This window comes from Lacerta agilis, chromosome 6 (assembly GCF_009819535.1).
Source record: "Lacerta agilis isolate rLacAgi1 chromosome 6, rLacAgi1.pri, whole genome shotgun sequence".
In the NCBI taxonomy this organism is placed as follows: Eukaryota; Metazoa; Chordata; class Lepidosauria; order Squamata; family Lacertidae; genus Lacerta; species Lacerta agilis.
The window spans coordinates 57,576,829-57,592,684 of record NC_046317.1 but is presented as its reverse complement, the minus strand read 5'-3'; the positions used below and the strand labels follow the sequence as shown (position 1 = coordinate 57,592,684).

Sequence of the window (15,856 nt, the reverse complement as noted above, 5' to 3'; positions counted from 1 at the left end):
AATGATAGTGAAGTTTGCTGCCTATATATTTTAAATGGTCTGATACTTGGGCTTGGAACCTGTCTATCTAAAAATATCCTTTCAATTAGAAATCTAGCAAGTGGGAGACAGCTGGGCTAGATTCTTTCTTCCTGGTGTGCTAGTGTGTGTGTGTGTGTGTGTGTGTGTGTGTGTGTGTGTGTTTGAATATGATTGCTTGTTTGTTTGCTGTTTTTGTTCCTTTGTAACATGGGGAAGCATTAAAAAATGACATACACATACACCAATCCCCTGTAACTTAAAGTAGAAAAATGCTACTCTATCACTTAATTCAGCTGCATATAGATCAGGCTTGAACTAGTGGCCATCGCTATGCCTTGTGATATTGAGTTGCACAAGTCAATTACATAATTTGCAGTTTCACCAAAATTTAGGTAGGTCACAACTACATTTGTTTTCTTCAATGAGATTTGCGAATACAAAAAACAAAACATCAAGTTAAAAATGACGGTGGCGGCGATGATTCTAATAATTTGTATTTTTACTCCTCTTGCTCTTGTCACAACTACATTTTAAGGAGAAGTTGGAAAGAGAGTGTAAAGCAGAAAGCTGGAGGAATGAAGAGAGATCATGGTGGAGAGGGAAGATGGAGATACGTAGTAAAAAGAGAAAAATGGGTCTCAAGTAGTAGATTGGGGTTAAATGTGGGTCCTTGGTCTGAAGAGGCGATGACTACTAAATTATATGTTGGGTGAACCTTTTGCCAGTCAGCACCTTTGGGTGATCCTGAGTTCTAGTCCTATAAACAAATATCAGCAAGAGTCTGATTCCAGAGAAAGATCAGGACCACCATGTGGGGGGGGGGGGAGAGTATTTTGCTGTACTGGGCCCATGCCCAAGCTAGAATGGGCTTTCAATTTTAAGCAAAGTCTATAGCAGGCATCCCCAAACTCAGCCCTCCAGATGTTTTGGGACTACAATTCACATCATCCCTGACCACTGGTCCTGTTAGCTAGGGATGATGGGAGTTGCAGTCGCAAAACATCTGGAGGGCCGAGTTTGGGGGTGCCTGGTCTATAGTTTTGTAGAACGACAGTTACAAAGCCAAACATACCATTCTCTCCAACTGCTTCCTGAGAAACAAGCCTGCTCCACTGGTGGAGGAAGAGGATTGCGGGGGGAGCGCTCCACCCCCGGCAGCACGATCCCAGTAGGGTGCAATTGCGGCTGCCCCCATGCACCATGCCCCTGTGGGCGGTGCGCCCCACCCCCGGGACACATGCCAGCCCCACCCTGCCTGCTCTCCGCCCCCCCCCCCCCCGGTGCCGGAGCATGAAGCTCCGCCACTGGCCTGCTCCCAGTTTGGAGGATTTTTTAGCGAATGAGTTAAGCCATAGCTATGATTGATTGGCACATGCTATAGAATAATTCAGAGCTGAGTACCTCAGGGCAGATGGAATGAATCAGGAAACATCTTCTCCAGACAATGGAGAAGGAACTTCCTAGTTCATTTGGAAGTCATTTGAGATGAGTGTTTGTGTGACTCTAGTTTTTCTTGAAATTCATACAGAAGAATGGCTGCCTGGGTCATTCTGAAGGAGCTTTCTGGTTCATTTTGAAGCTGCTGTTCATATTCCCTGGTAGAGGAGTGATTGCTACCCTGAGGGGGGAGGATTCACCTAACAAGCCCTGTCAGAGAAAGCCTCATGCAAGGACTTGCATTCAAGAAATGAAGGTCCCCCCCCACCCTGTCTACCCCTTCTAAAGGGAAATGCAGTTGAGGGGGGGGGGCTATAACAGCAACAAGTGGATTTGCAGGCAGACATTCAACAAGCTAAGCTTATTCTAATATGGAGATACAATTGTGGAAAGGATTTTATATGTCAATCAGATTGGATCAGTTGGTCAGATATTTTATTACTTGTATGTGGCCTCCAATTTATTTGGAAGACCCTCCACTCTCACCTGCAAAAGAGGATACAAATTTGCATAAATATGCATAAGAAACAAATCATACAAAACAATGTGTGATCTCTTGTGAGATGGAAAGCTTAATCCACAGCGTACTGGGCCCAGAAAATCTTGTGCACCCTTGGGGATTTTGATGTCCTATAGAGGACCAGGCACTTTAAACCTTCATAGGACTGGAAAATTCAAGATCAAATTTGTAATGATCAAGTGTGATTTATCAGGCCAGGGAGGTTGTTTATTTCAGCTGTATCATTCTTATTGTTTGAGGGAGGAATCAGTTGACTGTCTGGCTGCCAGTTGGGAATGTGTCGAGGTTCTCTTGGGTAAAGTTTGTGTGATACAGATTATTCCAAGTCAGATGGTCTTGACACAAAAAGACTACATTACTTGTGCAAGCAAAGCATTATTATTCATGTGAGTGATAGTGTTTGAACCATGCATCAACAGAAATACCACTAGGCATTGTGATTGCAGCTGCTACCAGTTTTATTCAGCTCAGTGTAAGCTCAGTGTAAGCTGTTGATAGAACAGAATAAAACAGCTAGTGGCAAGAGTGTGCAAGTCGAGTTAATTTGATAGGCAAAGTTCTAATAAAAGTTTCCCATGAATCCAACCTTATCTCAAGAAAATGCTGTAATCTTTTGTTGTGGATTCCAGTTCTCTCTATAATGGGCAAATATTAACAATCTCATGTTTTGGTTGGAGATTGAAATCTGGATCTTGAACATAACCAGAAAAATGGGCAAAGAGCATTTGCCAGATGACATAATTCCTTCAAAAACAGATGTTTTCCCTGATGTACACTTGGGAGCATTAAGTTTGTTGTTCTCTTAGGAATCATTTGCCCCAAACCATGCTGTGAAGGCACAATGGGAATAAAGTTACATATATAAAAAATGACAGGAGAATAATGAAAACCACAAAGGCTATTACATCATAATGGGTAAAAGACTGAGCCAGCTGAGCCAGGAAGTCTTGAATTAAAATTTTGCCTCTATCAGTAGTTCATTCAGTGGCCTCCGGCAAGCCACTCACTCAACTTCAACTCCCCACCTGCAATATGGGGGTAACAACAACAAAGGGTTGTATCCAACCAAGTCTTAATCAGAGTAGACCTATTGAAATTAATCAACCTAAGTTAGCAATGCTCATTAATATTGTTACAGACCTGGGGCAACAGAGTTTGAGGGTGCAAGGGCACCCATAACTGCTAGAGTTAGTGAATGTTAGAAAGTAAATAAGGGATAGGATTTAACTGATTTTTTGAGTATTGAAGGGAATATGCCAGACCAGTGAAAAAATAACAGGCGAAACTCCATTTCCAGGCTAAGGCATCACCTGGGATAGATGGCAAAAGGTGTTGATGGCCCATCACAGAGAAATCCTTGGGTCTTTGCCAATGGAAGTTGTCAAGTTTACACTGAGCAATGACATAGGTTACAGGAAAAATGTGACCCTTCAAAGGTTTGGAATAGCGGGGGGGGGGGACAAGCAGAGAGAAGGGGAGGAATTATTTGGCATGGGGCTTCTGGGAAGGAGAAGCAGGAAGTGGTGAGAGCTCCATGTGGGAGGCTGAAGGCCAGATGTGACACTAAGAAAGCCTCTGAATTCAATGCTGAGCTCCTGTAAAAGACCAGCCACTCCTGAGATGTGAATGCTGTAAACTCTGCACTCTCTCCATCTGCACCCAAGTTGTGATTATGTGTTAATAAACCATATTTATTAAAGACCCGACAGTCTCATCCACATCTTAATTCCCAATAGGAACACAACTCTGGGCCCCCTGGAATCTTGCTATCTCTCAACAAAGATTGAGGGTGGCACATAACGTTTGTAACAATATGAATAAGTCTACTCTGAATAGGACTGCCATTTGATACAACCATAAAGATCACTCAGATAACATGCGCAAAGAATTTTCAACATTCTCTCATTATTATTACTACTGTTATTTATTAGACTTGTTAGCTGCTTGGTACCAAATGACTTGTCTTCAAGGGACTTACAACACTTCTAGAAACACAAACATATTACAGGCAGTGACTATTTTACGTGCATCTGATTGACAAGCAATCACGCACATGCTCATCTCTGCCAACCCGAAGTGGCCCGAAAACAGAGCGGAACGGGGCGTGCTTATGTGCACTCTGCCAATGCTCACGAGGGTCAGAAACGGGACCCCCTCCACACACAAAAAATGGTTGCTGCCTGTACACACACACACACACACACACACACACACCATATTTTGCATCATTGTAGCCATATATAAATTAAATAAAAGCTTCTGGTGGAACATTTACTGACTCATTTCTAACTTTCTGCCTACACATGGAGCTATCATCCGAGAATTACAAAGTTTCATAAATGGATCCATGGTTGGGACTCTAGATTTCTGACCACTGATGGCTTGTTGCTGCTTACCTTTGCTGAATTTATATAAAGCATTGAAAACATAACACTTGACTGAAATACTTAACACTCCCTCTCAGGCATCTGATCCACCAAACCTGCCTAATCTAGAACTTCGTGTGACTTCCGAATCATAGCTGTCAACTTTTCCCTTTTTTTAAAGGGAAATTCACTTATTCCGAATAGGATTCCTCGCAAGAAAAGGGAAAAGTTGACAGCTATGTTCCGAATATTTATTTTTATCTTTGTTTCACCAGAGTCTGGCCCTGAGCCTGACTCACAAGACATGTATATATTGAATTCCAGAAGTTCCATCCTGTTTGACGCACAGATTGACCAAAAGAAGGAAAAAGCTGCAAGACCCTAACTTTCTCCTCAGTCTCCTCCCTCTCAAGCGCCACAATTGTTTGGAAGAGGGATCACCTTATTTCAATCTCTGTGTGGGAAGATTTTATCCATTGTGAAACCCGCAGTGAAAGAGCCATCTGAAATACGGCATTTCCAAAACAGGAAGGCCAAGTGTTTCTTTGTTATTTCCCTCTTCTCCTGCCTGGTGACAATGAAAAAGGAGGTAGCGCTTATGATTTCAAAACAATAAGAGCTGCCTTGGCTTCTTTCCCTTTACATCCTTACAGAAGATAATCCTAAGTAGGATCCACTTGGTCACTATGTAATATTAAAATGCTGTTGATTATAATGGCGTATATTGATTATAAAAGTCATCAACTTTAAAATTGCTTTTATGGAAAATTATTATTTATTTGCCATCAATACTGTATGTACAGATATGAAATTGTTGACAAATATTTTGGTTCATGATGCCTCTTTTTGTTAGTTTATCTTTTATTGTTTAACGACTGTGCTCCTGATTCTGTTCATCCAGTGTAGCTATCACAGGGCAAAGTACAACTTTCATTGGCACAGCTAAAGCGAAGCTTAGTCCAGAGCTTAGTTTTCTAAGCCCTGTAGCTCTGTTCTCACTTGCCATTAATAATAACTCATGATGAAACATCCACCCCCAGTACCAATGCACCATCATATAACATTCTAATGGCCTCTTGGAGCAAATTATACCAATTAACTAGAAGAGGGAATCTGTATCTATGTGGGTTATAGCAAGGAACTTGATCTTTGTGGGACTGGTTCACCCACCCCCTGGAGTCCTTTGCTCATGAGGTCCGCAAGCAACTTCCACTGACATTGTATTCTGTTTCTCTGGAAAGCTTTTGAGTTCTACAGAAGCCAGTGATGGCCTACTTGGCTAATTGATATTGGTATAGTATAAACTAATGCCGAAGAGAACATTTGTTTAACATCTGTTTGTTTGACTTTTCTTTTCTGGCTTTTTGCAGCACCAGTTCAAAAAACAAAAAGGAATGGATCTAAGAAATGCGGTTTGTGAAGAAAACCCATCTCAATGCCATATCAAACTGTCAGAATCAGAAGTGAAGCGCAACTGCATACTGCTGGTTGAGGCAGCAAATAAAGGTCAGTTGAGTAAATTGGTGTAAAACCTATGTAAAGAGCAATATATGGTTTTACCGAGATTGTGTATATATGCCAGGGAGTGAGCGATTTGTTGTAGTTAGTGAGTTCTTTTGTCTGTTTTCATTACTACATACTTGGGCGGGTGGTGGGGTACAGAAAGCAAAATTATATCTCAGCTTTCGTCAGTAATCACTGTTCGTTCTCAATGCATCATCTGTTCCTTAAAACATAAGATCCTCCAAATCAAGGTATGGAATTCCACAGCCACAAGAATATCCCATTCAATATCTCATGCCTGAAAAACATAAAACACTATAGTCCTAATCTACAGCTGTGTGTGATAGGCATCTGGCAGTGAATTTTATGTTGTTTCCTCCCTTCCAGTTGTTATTTCTTGAAACTTTGTTATGAATTGTACCCACACCCAAAAAGATGGTGAGCATTTTTATTCCTGAGATTTAAAGCAGTTCTTGCTGCAGTTGCTATAATACAGGAATGGGGCAACTTTTCTAGCCTGAGGGCCACATTCCATCATGGGCAACCTTGAAGGGAGCACATGACAGTGGTGGGTGAGGCCAGAGCCAAAGGAGGGCAGAGCATTTGTACTGTAGGCTACATTCCACTCACAAGGTCTGGCCCAAGACATTTTGCTGTCTGAGACAAATGAGAAGATGGAGACTCCCACAATTCCATGTACGAAAGCCAACCAAAGTGGCAATTGAAATTTACTTCAAAACTGGCAACAGGATGCATACCCTCCAAGTGTCCTGATTTTTCTGGGATGAGCCCAGAATTCCTAAAGCCATCACAGCTTCTGACTTGATCCTGGGGCACCCAAAGTTCCCCCAGCCACTGGACAGGGGCCGCAGAAGCATCTCCTGCGGCAGCTGCAGCATTGGGAAGAAGGCACGAAGGCTCCTTCCCAAAGTCTAGTTAGCACTTACTAGACTTTGGCAAGAAGGTGGGTGGACTGTCTGACTCTGTCAGAGCCCTCATGCCTTCTTCCCAAAGCCATACAAGCCTCACCTCTTGCTGCTTCTTCAGGTGTGGGAGAATAGGCTTTCCCAGCTATTGCACCGCTCCCGTGCCTCTGATTCCAAACTGTCCAACTATAGTAAAGTTTTCTCTGGCAGGTTCACTGTTTTGTTTGCTTGTTTCTAGTTACCCTCAACTTCATTGCTAGATGATAACCAATTCATAACCTGCAAAATGTAAGCCAACTAACAACACCAAGAAGAAGAAAAACTATGTTTCCCTCTGCTTGCATTCAGCCTTTGAGTGTGACCTATCACTTTCCTGGCTGCATTTGTGGCACTGCAGTAAAGTGGTATGTTCTCCTTGATCTGTAACCCAGAGCTTTCCAAACTTTGTGTCACGAAACGTTTGTGTGTCAGCTGCAGTGTGTCGGTGTGTCGTGTGAATGCTCTTGTAAGGGGTTAATTTAAGCTCCGGTAGGCTAGTAAAACTGAATTACTGTGTTGTGAAATGAGGCATGTCTAAAAAGTGTGTCACCAACATGAAAAGTTTGGAAAGCTCTGCCCTTACAGATGGGAGTGGGCAGGGAGAGGGAAGCAATGTAGGGGTAGCTTGTGCATGCGTAGTGCATGAGGTCCAGTGTTGCAGCAGTTAGGTTGTGCGATTTCTTTTCGGGGAGAGTGAGCGCAAGTGAGAGCTGTGTGAGGTTGGGAAGCAGTCCGCTGCTTCCCAACCTCACACAGCTCTCACTTGCGTTACCTATGGTGGCAGGAAGATGCTATGTTAGGAGAAATAAGGCAAGTTGAATGGTATGCATAGCAATGTCTGCTCCATACCTCTTAGTGTCTTCCACCTGAGGCGGCTGTGTCACTCTGCCCCAAGGCAGGGCCAGTTGTACCAGCCATGCAAAAGCCAGAGGATTCTATACAAACACACCTCTCTCTCCAATCTTCACCCAGATAAACAAAAGACATTAGCACAGTTCAAGGATATATTGCGGCCAGGCAAAGGAACACATGGACAATGCAAAGTCAATGAGGGGTGTGGCCTGGGGGAAGTCCTAAGAGCCAGGCAGAGAAGCCTGGAGGTTCAGCCTATGGACCAGACCCTGTTTTTATAATATAAAAGTAAACGTAGTGTTACCCAGAATGCTCATCCACAATACAAACACATTTCCTCGCCATGAGCAATCAGGTGCTCTTATAGAAAGCACAAGAGATGTTTTGGTGATATAAGTTCGTGTGCAAAAATGTTTGTTGTCCTCATAGTCTCTTCCAGTTTTACAACAATGAATACCAAAGAAAGGTAACAGATGGACACAAATTTTATTGTGTGATTGATCTAACTTTTGTTTGTTTTGAAATCAACAGGTCCAAGTGCATTAGAAACGGTTCTTCAACAGAAGGCAACGTTTTTGGAACAGGTAATAAATGAGGGGTAGGTAATAAATTAAGAATGTGGGGAGCTGAGTTAGGTACAATAAGAAACCACAATATCTAAAATATGTTAAAATCTGGACAAAATATGTGAGTGCTAGTAGCTCTCTGTCATAGAAATCATATGAATGTCCAACTGTCTCATTAAGATGTTAGGAGAGCTCCTTTCCCTCCACAGAGCTACAATTCCCAGACTTCCATGGAAAGATGGATTGACTGCTTGGCAGGGGGTTGGACTGGATGGCCCTTGTGGTATCTTCCAACTCTATGATTCTATGATTCTATGACTGTTAAACTACTCTGGTAATTTGTAGCTCAGTGAGGGGAATAGGGGTCTCCGAGCCACTTTCAACATGCTTAACAAACTACAGTTCCCAGGATTCTTGGAGGGAAGCGAATCCCCGCGATGGGGTGAGCTCCCATTGCTCGGTCCCAGCTCCTGCCCACCTAGCAGTTCGAAAGCATGTCAAAGTGCAAGTAGATAAATAGGTACCGCTCCGGCGGGAAGGTAAACGTCGTTTCCGTGTGCTGCTCTGGTTCTCCAGAAGCAGCTTTGTCATGCTGGCCCACGTGACCCGGAAGCTGTACGCCGACTCCCTCGGCCATTAACGCGAGATGAGCGCCACAACCCCAGAGTCGGACACGACTGGACCTAATGGTCAGGGGTCTCCCTCCCCTTTTAACTTTGAACTAGGCCCAGTAACATATGGGTCACTGCTGCCACTTTTTAAGCACTGTCCCCATCAAGTCTAGCCACAGCATGTTGCCACTGGCTCAGCATTCAAAGTATCTTAACCAACATCTATCTATATCTATCTATCTATCTATCTATCTATCTATCTATCTATCTAGTGCTTTTTTATGGGGGGGGGGGACGCAGGGGTATGCATACCCCTAAACATTTTGTGAATCTTTGTGTTTTGCTCCATTTACTGTATTTTTTTCCTGATTTGAACTATAAAATGGTGATTTTCTTGAGTCAAAATGAGAGTAGCCCCTAAACATTTTAAAAGAAAATAAAGCACTGTATCTCTCTCTCTCTCTCTCTCTCTCTCTCTCTCTCTCTCTCTCTCACACACACACACACACACACACACACACACACACACACTATGTCTGCATATGATTTGCTTATATAAATTCTGTGGAAGGATGTGTGGATCCAGAATTACAGACTCACTTTTAAAACCGTGTTTATGGAAGACAATCTTACTCAGCTACGAGTGATCGCCAAAGAAGATGAACATTGTTCTGTCTAAACAAAGCATATAACAACATATTGAGAGAGATATGCCACAAGTGGTTTATTCTTATTTATTCTTATTTATATTCAACCTTTTCCCCAAAACCAGGCCTTAAGGCAGTGCACAAAAATTAAAACAAATATGAAAAGCTAAAAACATAAAGGATAAGAGTTAAAAAGCAATTAAACTGTAATAGAATTAACATGACATGAAAACAGATATATAAAATCGAGTAAGCAAAAGTTGTTTCCTTAAAAACAGTCAGTTCCCAAAAGCCCACTGGAATAAAACAGCATTCACTTTGCTGGCAGAAATATAAGAAGGAGGGAGCCTATTTAGCTTCTCTAGGAAGGAAGTTCCAAAGTTTGGGATCAGCCACTGAGAAGGCTTTATAAAGTCATCACCTTTGTGCAGTCATCACTTCTGAGCCTAGTCAAGTTTTTATGCTGCAGGGGTTTGGCCAATTATATTGCTAGACCTACAGTACTATTATAGTTTTAATAAAGGTCTCCAGTAGTAATTCATTGCACATTTTGGCACTTTACATCTTCAAAGTGTAATAATACATTAATTAATTAACCCTCACTATTCTCTAGTGAGGCAGGTCTCTGCTTGTAAAGCTGGACTCCAGGCACCTATAAAAATGGCACTGAAAAGCTAAATGCACACATTGCTGCCACAGCTGTCATGCAGTAAATCTCAGGGAAAAACCACTGGGTGAAAAATTAATTTTGGAGATAGCTGAAAATTAGATGTGATGCAGGAAGCAGCAAAGTGTGAGACATAAGGGTCTTATGCACTTCAAGGTGCCACCCACAGTGGCTGGGGAAGCCGGGTCAGATGGGCGGGGTATAAATATAATAAATAAATAAATAAATAACTTGATTATGAGTACAATTTATAGCACTGAAAAGTGGAATAGAATCATTTCCCAGATGCTAATATACAGGATGCTAAACTGAGCATCAGGGCAGTGTGATATGGAATTTCCATGATGGCTCCATGTTGCTTGATAGAGGAGAAATTCTATCTGGTCTACATTTAAAGGCAAACTTACCCAATTTGCACTTTTCCAAAACAAAATGCGAACCAAAACACAACCATCCTTCAAAATTCACACTTCTCTGAGTTTTGCAGTGCAGTTCTTGATCATGCAATGTGCACAAAAATACACATACTAGCTGTGCTTTTCTTCTGGAGAAAAGGTGCCGGTACTCACCATTAAGTTGTTACAGTAAGTGCCACACATTTAACCAGTGCCACATTTTCTTCTAGGGGGGGAAATGTGCTGGTACTGTGTAACCTCAAGTACAGTGGTACCCCAAGTTACGTATGCAATCCGTTCCGGGTCGCGCTACGTAACCCAGGCGTACGTAACGCGAACAAACAAAAAAAGAAAAAAAAGAAAGAAAAAACCCGGAAGTTTGTGTTTTTTTGCGCTTCTGCGCATGTGCCAAGTGCGCAGAACGCTTCTGTGCACCTGTGCGTCACGTGCGCTCCGTGGAGGACTTCCGAGTTGCGGAGGTCCGTAAGTCAAACATACGCAACATGAAGCGTACGCAACACGAGGTATGACTGTACTCCCAGAAAAAAGCACTGCATACTAATGCAAAACATACATTAGTGAAAACAACATACAAAAATGTATAGTATTAGGGAAAATGTAATGCAAACATCTGTATATTAGGTAAAATTACATTTTAAAATGTATATTTTAGGAGAAATCTCTACAAGCTAGTACTCGTTTTCAAAGCTCGACTGACACTTTAAGCACTTTGAAAAATCTGTGAGTGTGTATTCACAGGGCGGCCCAGGTATTAGGCAGGGTGAAGCAGCTGCTGCTGCAGGTGGTGGAAGCCCCTTAAAGGGCATCCCCATGAATGCCCCACCTGCCCCACTGCCTCCACCATTGGCAGAGAAGTAGCGCTGATTTCTGCTGAGGGCTCAATGGAATCATCTCACCCAAAACTGGCACTGGTACCAGCACCACTGATGTGATGGTGGTGGAGGCAGCAGGGTGGACAGGGCAGGGAGGCACTTCCTGTTTCTCCTCAAGTGGTGAAATGGCACCCACAGCCCCTGTGTAGTCAGTTGAACAAATTTCCTTCAAGAAGAAAATAAACCCAAGGCTGGATAATATTATATTAAAAGTTGTAGCAATTTCAGGTGCTCCATAGAACTGTTCCACTGGTTTTCACTAGGGGCTGCATCAATACTTCCATTTTTTTAGGGAAGAATTTTCAAAAACGGTACCTAGGCTATGGTCTAATCTTATATGTGAAAGTAAGTTCTACTGTAAGTACCTTGCAGTGAGACTGAGATAGTAAATGTGTCTGTAAATTTTATCTTTCACCTTTCCCCTCCCAACCCTACTTGAAATTGAAAAAAGAAACCGAACTGAGAAATTTGGGTGTAAATGGGAGAGCCTCTGAATGTAATATGCTTCCTGTTTATGTTATTTTTGGCTCTGTTCTGTATTTTTTCAGCTAGGAATAAAGCCCCACAAACAGGAGGACATTTCGAGTCACAAGGACTATTCCCGGAAGACACTTATTGCCTTGGTCACCTCTGGTTTGCTGCTGGCATTTCTGGGATTGGCTGCATACTTCCTTATGAAACGACAGAGCTGGAGCCCCATGGGAGAGAGGCTGGTTAGTGCTTATAGCTGGAAAAACAAGTAGGCTAGAGCAGGAGTGTGAAAGGAAGAATGGTGGAAGCTTTATAGAGACTGCTTGCTGGCTAAGAATTTCAAGTAGTTAGCTGTCTATTTCAGGAGTTTAAAGAGAGGCGAGTGATGGTGAAAAAGATCTAGTGAGCTTACTTTTTTACAAGTTAGCTACAGTATTTATTTTCTATCAATGAACACATCAAGTTAGGCGGGGGGAAAGTTGAACTGCTTGTGGTTGTTCCACAAAAGTTGTCCCCTACCATTCAACCAAAAAAGCTTAATGACAATTAAGTACATGAGAAATAATATTATTCTTTGATACATGGGTTGCCTTCCTGTTTATGGTTCCCTTTTTAGCTTGTATTGTGCTGCCAACATCCAACTTCTAACCCTACCAGTTATATTCAATTGTAATTACAGCTGTGTTTACAGTTTAATATTTTGAGATGTTCGTATATTGGTACACAAACTCAGCAAACCGAGAGCTGAAATTTTATTATACTTGTTTGCATGTATAAACAAGCCTGAAGACCCCCATTTTTAAGGCAAAGGAGCTGTAGAAGGAGGCAATGCAAGAGGGAGCAATATTTTTCCCAATAGCAGAAATGCCTGAGTTAAAGATCAGATGTTTCTTTTCGGTGTGAAATCTAAACCAATTTGTTGTCCCCTTGATTCAATTATCTAACTCTGCATTTTGTTATTATTTACTGCCTCCTCCATTTAGGGTGAAGATACATATTACACAGAAAATGATAGCCATGGCAACACTGTGGTTTCTGTGGCCTCTCATGAACAGTCTGACCTTCAGGATAAACCAAACTTCAATGGAGGGGCTCGGGAAAATGGGACTGGTCAACCAACCTCAAAAAATGGACATTCAACCAAGCCCCATGTTGTGGCTGACACTGAACTGTGAAAAGGATATGGCCAAAAGCCTTATTAACATGGCTTGAAAGCTAGAGTGCAAGGGTGCCATAAATGGAATCATAATCCTTTTATTTTTACAAAGAATTCAAAAATCCCATTCCAAAGCATACATTTTTAACGAGCTGCCACAGGACTTAGTGGTGTGTACAAGCTTTAGTTTGCTTAGCAAGCTGCTTCAATGGGATTTGGCTTGTTCATAGTATATTTTTTTTGCTCTCTCTCTCAGACTAAATGAGATGTGACTGTCCCTTACAACCACCTATCTAGGGAAAGGACAGGGGTGCTTCTCTAAAAATTTAGAGTAGATTTATAATTGTTAGGAATTTGCTTTTCAGCTCCAGTGCTGATTAGGGGGAGAAAGGATCTCTTCACAGTGAGAATAAATAAAAATAAATGTTAATGAACAATAAGGCATTTTACCACCTAGGTCAACAATTCTGAGTACTGATTCACATGATGACCCTTTTCTTATGGTAAAGTCAACACAAGAGAACCGGTATTGTGAATGCTCAAACACATGGCTGTATTTTGCCTCAACCTAGCTCAACCCACATTTAATTTTTTTCAAGATACAAAAAAATTGCCATTTGGATGCATGTAAGCTGTATTTATTGGTCCAAGTCATTATACTAAATCACTGAAAAGGCAACCTGAGAGTTAAACAAATTGTGTGCATCAAACCTCAGGAAACCCACCAACATTGTTACTTCTTTGGTAGGTACCATTTGTCATTCCCACATCCAGACCCAGCTCAGACATCACTCCAGCCTTTCTACTATGAGATGCAATACCCTTAACACACACTGACAGGAACTCAGCAGCTGACCCTGCAAGCCTTCTGAAGTACCATTTGGCAATCACCAAACAACATTAAACACTTCATTAGACTTGCTTTCAGCAGAAAACTAGATGGTTTTTCAGGTGAAAAACATTCTAAAATATTGAAGGGCAGTTCCATATTCAGCTAGGAACTGGCATAGGCAACTGGCCCCAAACTACAAATGTTGCTCATGTCAGCGAAATATTTCAGCTAGGAGATTCTGTCTCCATTATACCTAGAATAACATGTAAACAGAAGATATGACATAAAGCAAATGATGTTGGCTAGGAATCAGGGGTGGCAAACCAGTGTCCCCCAATATACTGTTGGATTCCAGCCCCCATCAGCTTCAGTAGGCATGGCTGATAGCCAGGGATTGTGGATTTTCATAGAATCATAAAATTGTAAGGGATCCCAAGGAATTGCAGGAATCTCAATGCATGGTCACCCATCTAATTTAAAACCATACCAGACCCTGTGCAGCTTTGCAAATGTGTTAGCAGTTTTATTACTGCACCATTGTAGTCCAACAACACTTGAGGGCCACAGGTTCCCTTGCTATAAAGCACAGATCAAGTCTTAAAAACATTGTCCTCAATCCTAATGAAGCTAGTCCTGTTGAAATTAATGGGACAAATCAGTTACAGTTAAATTGATTGTACTGTCAGTTCTCTGAAGCCTGCAGTCCTACATGGAAATAAGCTGTATTGAACTTAATGGGGCTTACCGGTAATTCTAAGAAAACTTGTATATGACTTGTGTTGTAAATGAAGTAAACTGACTGTTTGGAGCCTTTGAACCCTGTTTCCAAACAAACAAATGAGAATATGTTTGCAAATGTAAATCTTTGCCTTCATCACATCTGGTGTCTCACTTTCTATATTTGTTTTGCTCTATATATTTGCCTCCCCCCCCCAAAAAAAGAATAATAGGAAGCTGTTTCCTTATGTTGTGCTTTATTATTCCTATCCCCCATGTTAAATGCCATTCTGGGTTTTGTTGACTGTATTATTATTTTTGTATGTTGTATTTTGTACAGTACAAAATATGAATAGGTTTTGAAATGAATTACCTTTTCTTCCCCCAACCCAGTCAGTATGATCATTATTGTTTTACATTTAAACCTACAGATTATCAATAGGGATAACACAGGAAATTCTAATATGAATGATGCGTGGATCTCAGACCAAATAGTTAAGGGATAATGTGTCCACCATCCAGTGACTTAGGCCCCATCTTCACAACACATTTTAAGCAGTCTTGTACCACTTTAAACAGTCACGGCTTCCCACAAAGAATGCTAAGAGCTGCAGTTTATTAAGGGCATTAACAGTTGTTAGAAGACTCCTATTTCCCACACTGAGCTACTATTCTCAGAGTGACTTAACATCCAGTCCCTCATTCGGGAGAACGCTACAGTAAGCTAAAGGAGCAACAACCAGGTAGGCTACTGCTACTGCGACCCCCCATTATCTGTCACCTGAGGTGGTTGCCTTGCTCTGCTTAATGGTAGAGCCAGCCCAGATCATAATTAACTGGTGTTTTACATTTATTACATTAAGGCAGGTGTACTGTAAAACAAAACAAAAAATAAAAAATTACTTCCAGTAGCACCTTAGAGACCAACTACCTAAGTTTGTTCTTGGTATGAGCTTTCGTGTGAATGCACACTTCTTCAGATACCAATAGCTGATATACTTCAGATATTTTTTAAACAAGCTTTCTTTGATTCCTAACTCTCTCTGACACACCTGCTCTCTATACTGAATCACTTCCTGGTAGCTGTTCCCTTAACCTGTGCCTTCCCTCTGTGTTACTAAGTTTCTCCCCCTGATATCTGTCCTAACCCTCTTACTTAGTTCCACATACATTGATACAGTGGGTGGGTGTATATTAAGACTGCAATCACCTGGGGCATGTGGATAATAACCTAATC

General features: G+C 41.7%; 1 protein-coding gene across 1 annotated transcript in view; it reads left to right on the top strand.

The window, feature by feature from the left end:
- The window catches only part of CD34 (CD34 molecule), a 40,162-nt gene extending 25,247 nt beyond the window's left edge, over positions 1-14,915 (top strand). Inside the window, exons 5-8 of the mRNA XM_033152908.1 lie at positions 5,715-5,850; positions 8,196-8,248; positions 11,992-12,156; positions 12,898-14,915. Coding sequence (XP_033008799.1) covers positions 5,715-5,850; positions 8,196-8,248; positions 11,992-12,156; positions 12,898-13,089 — 546 coding nt within the window. The 3' untranslated portion in view covers positions 13,090-14,915. The remainder of the gene's footprint in view (positions 1-5,714; positions 5,851-8,195; positions 8,249-11,991; positions 12,157-12,897) is intronic.
- The last annotated feature ends 941 nt before the right edge of the window (positions 14,916-15,856 follow it).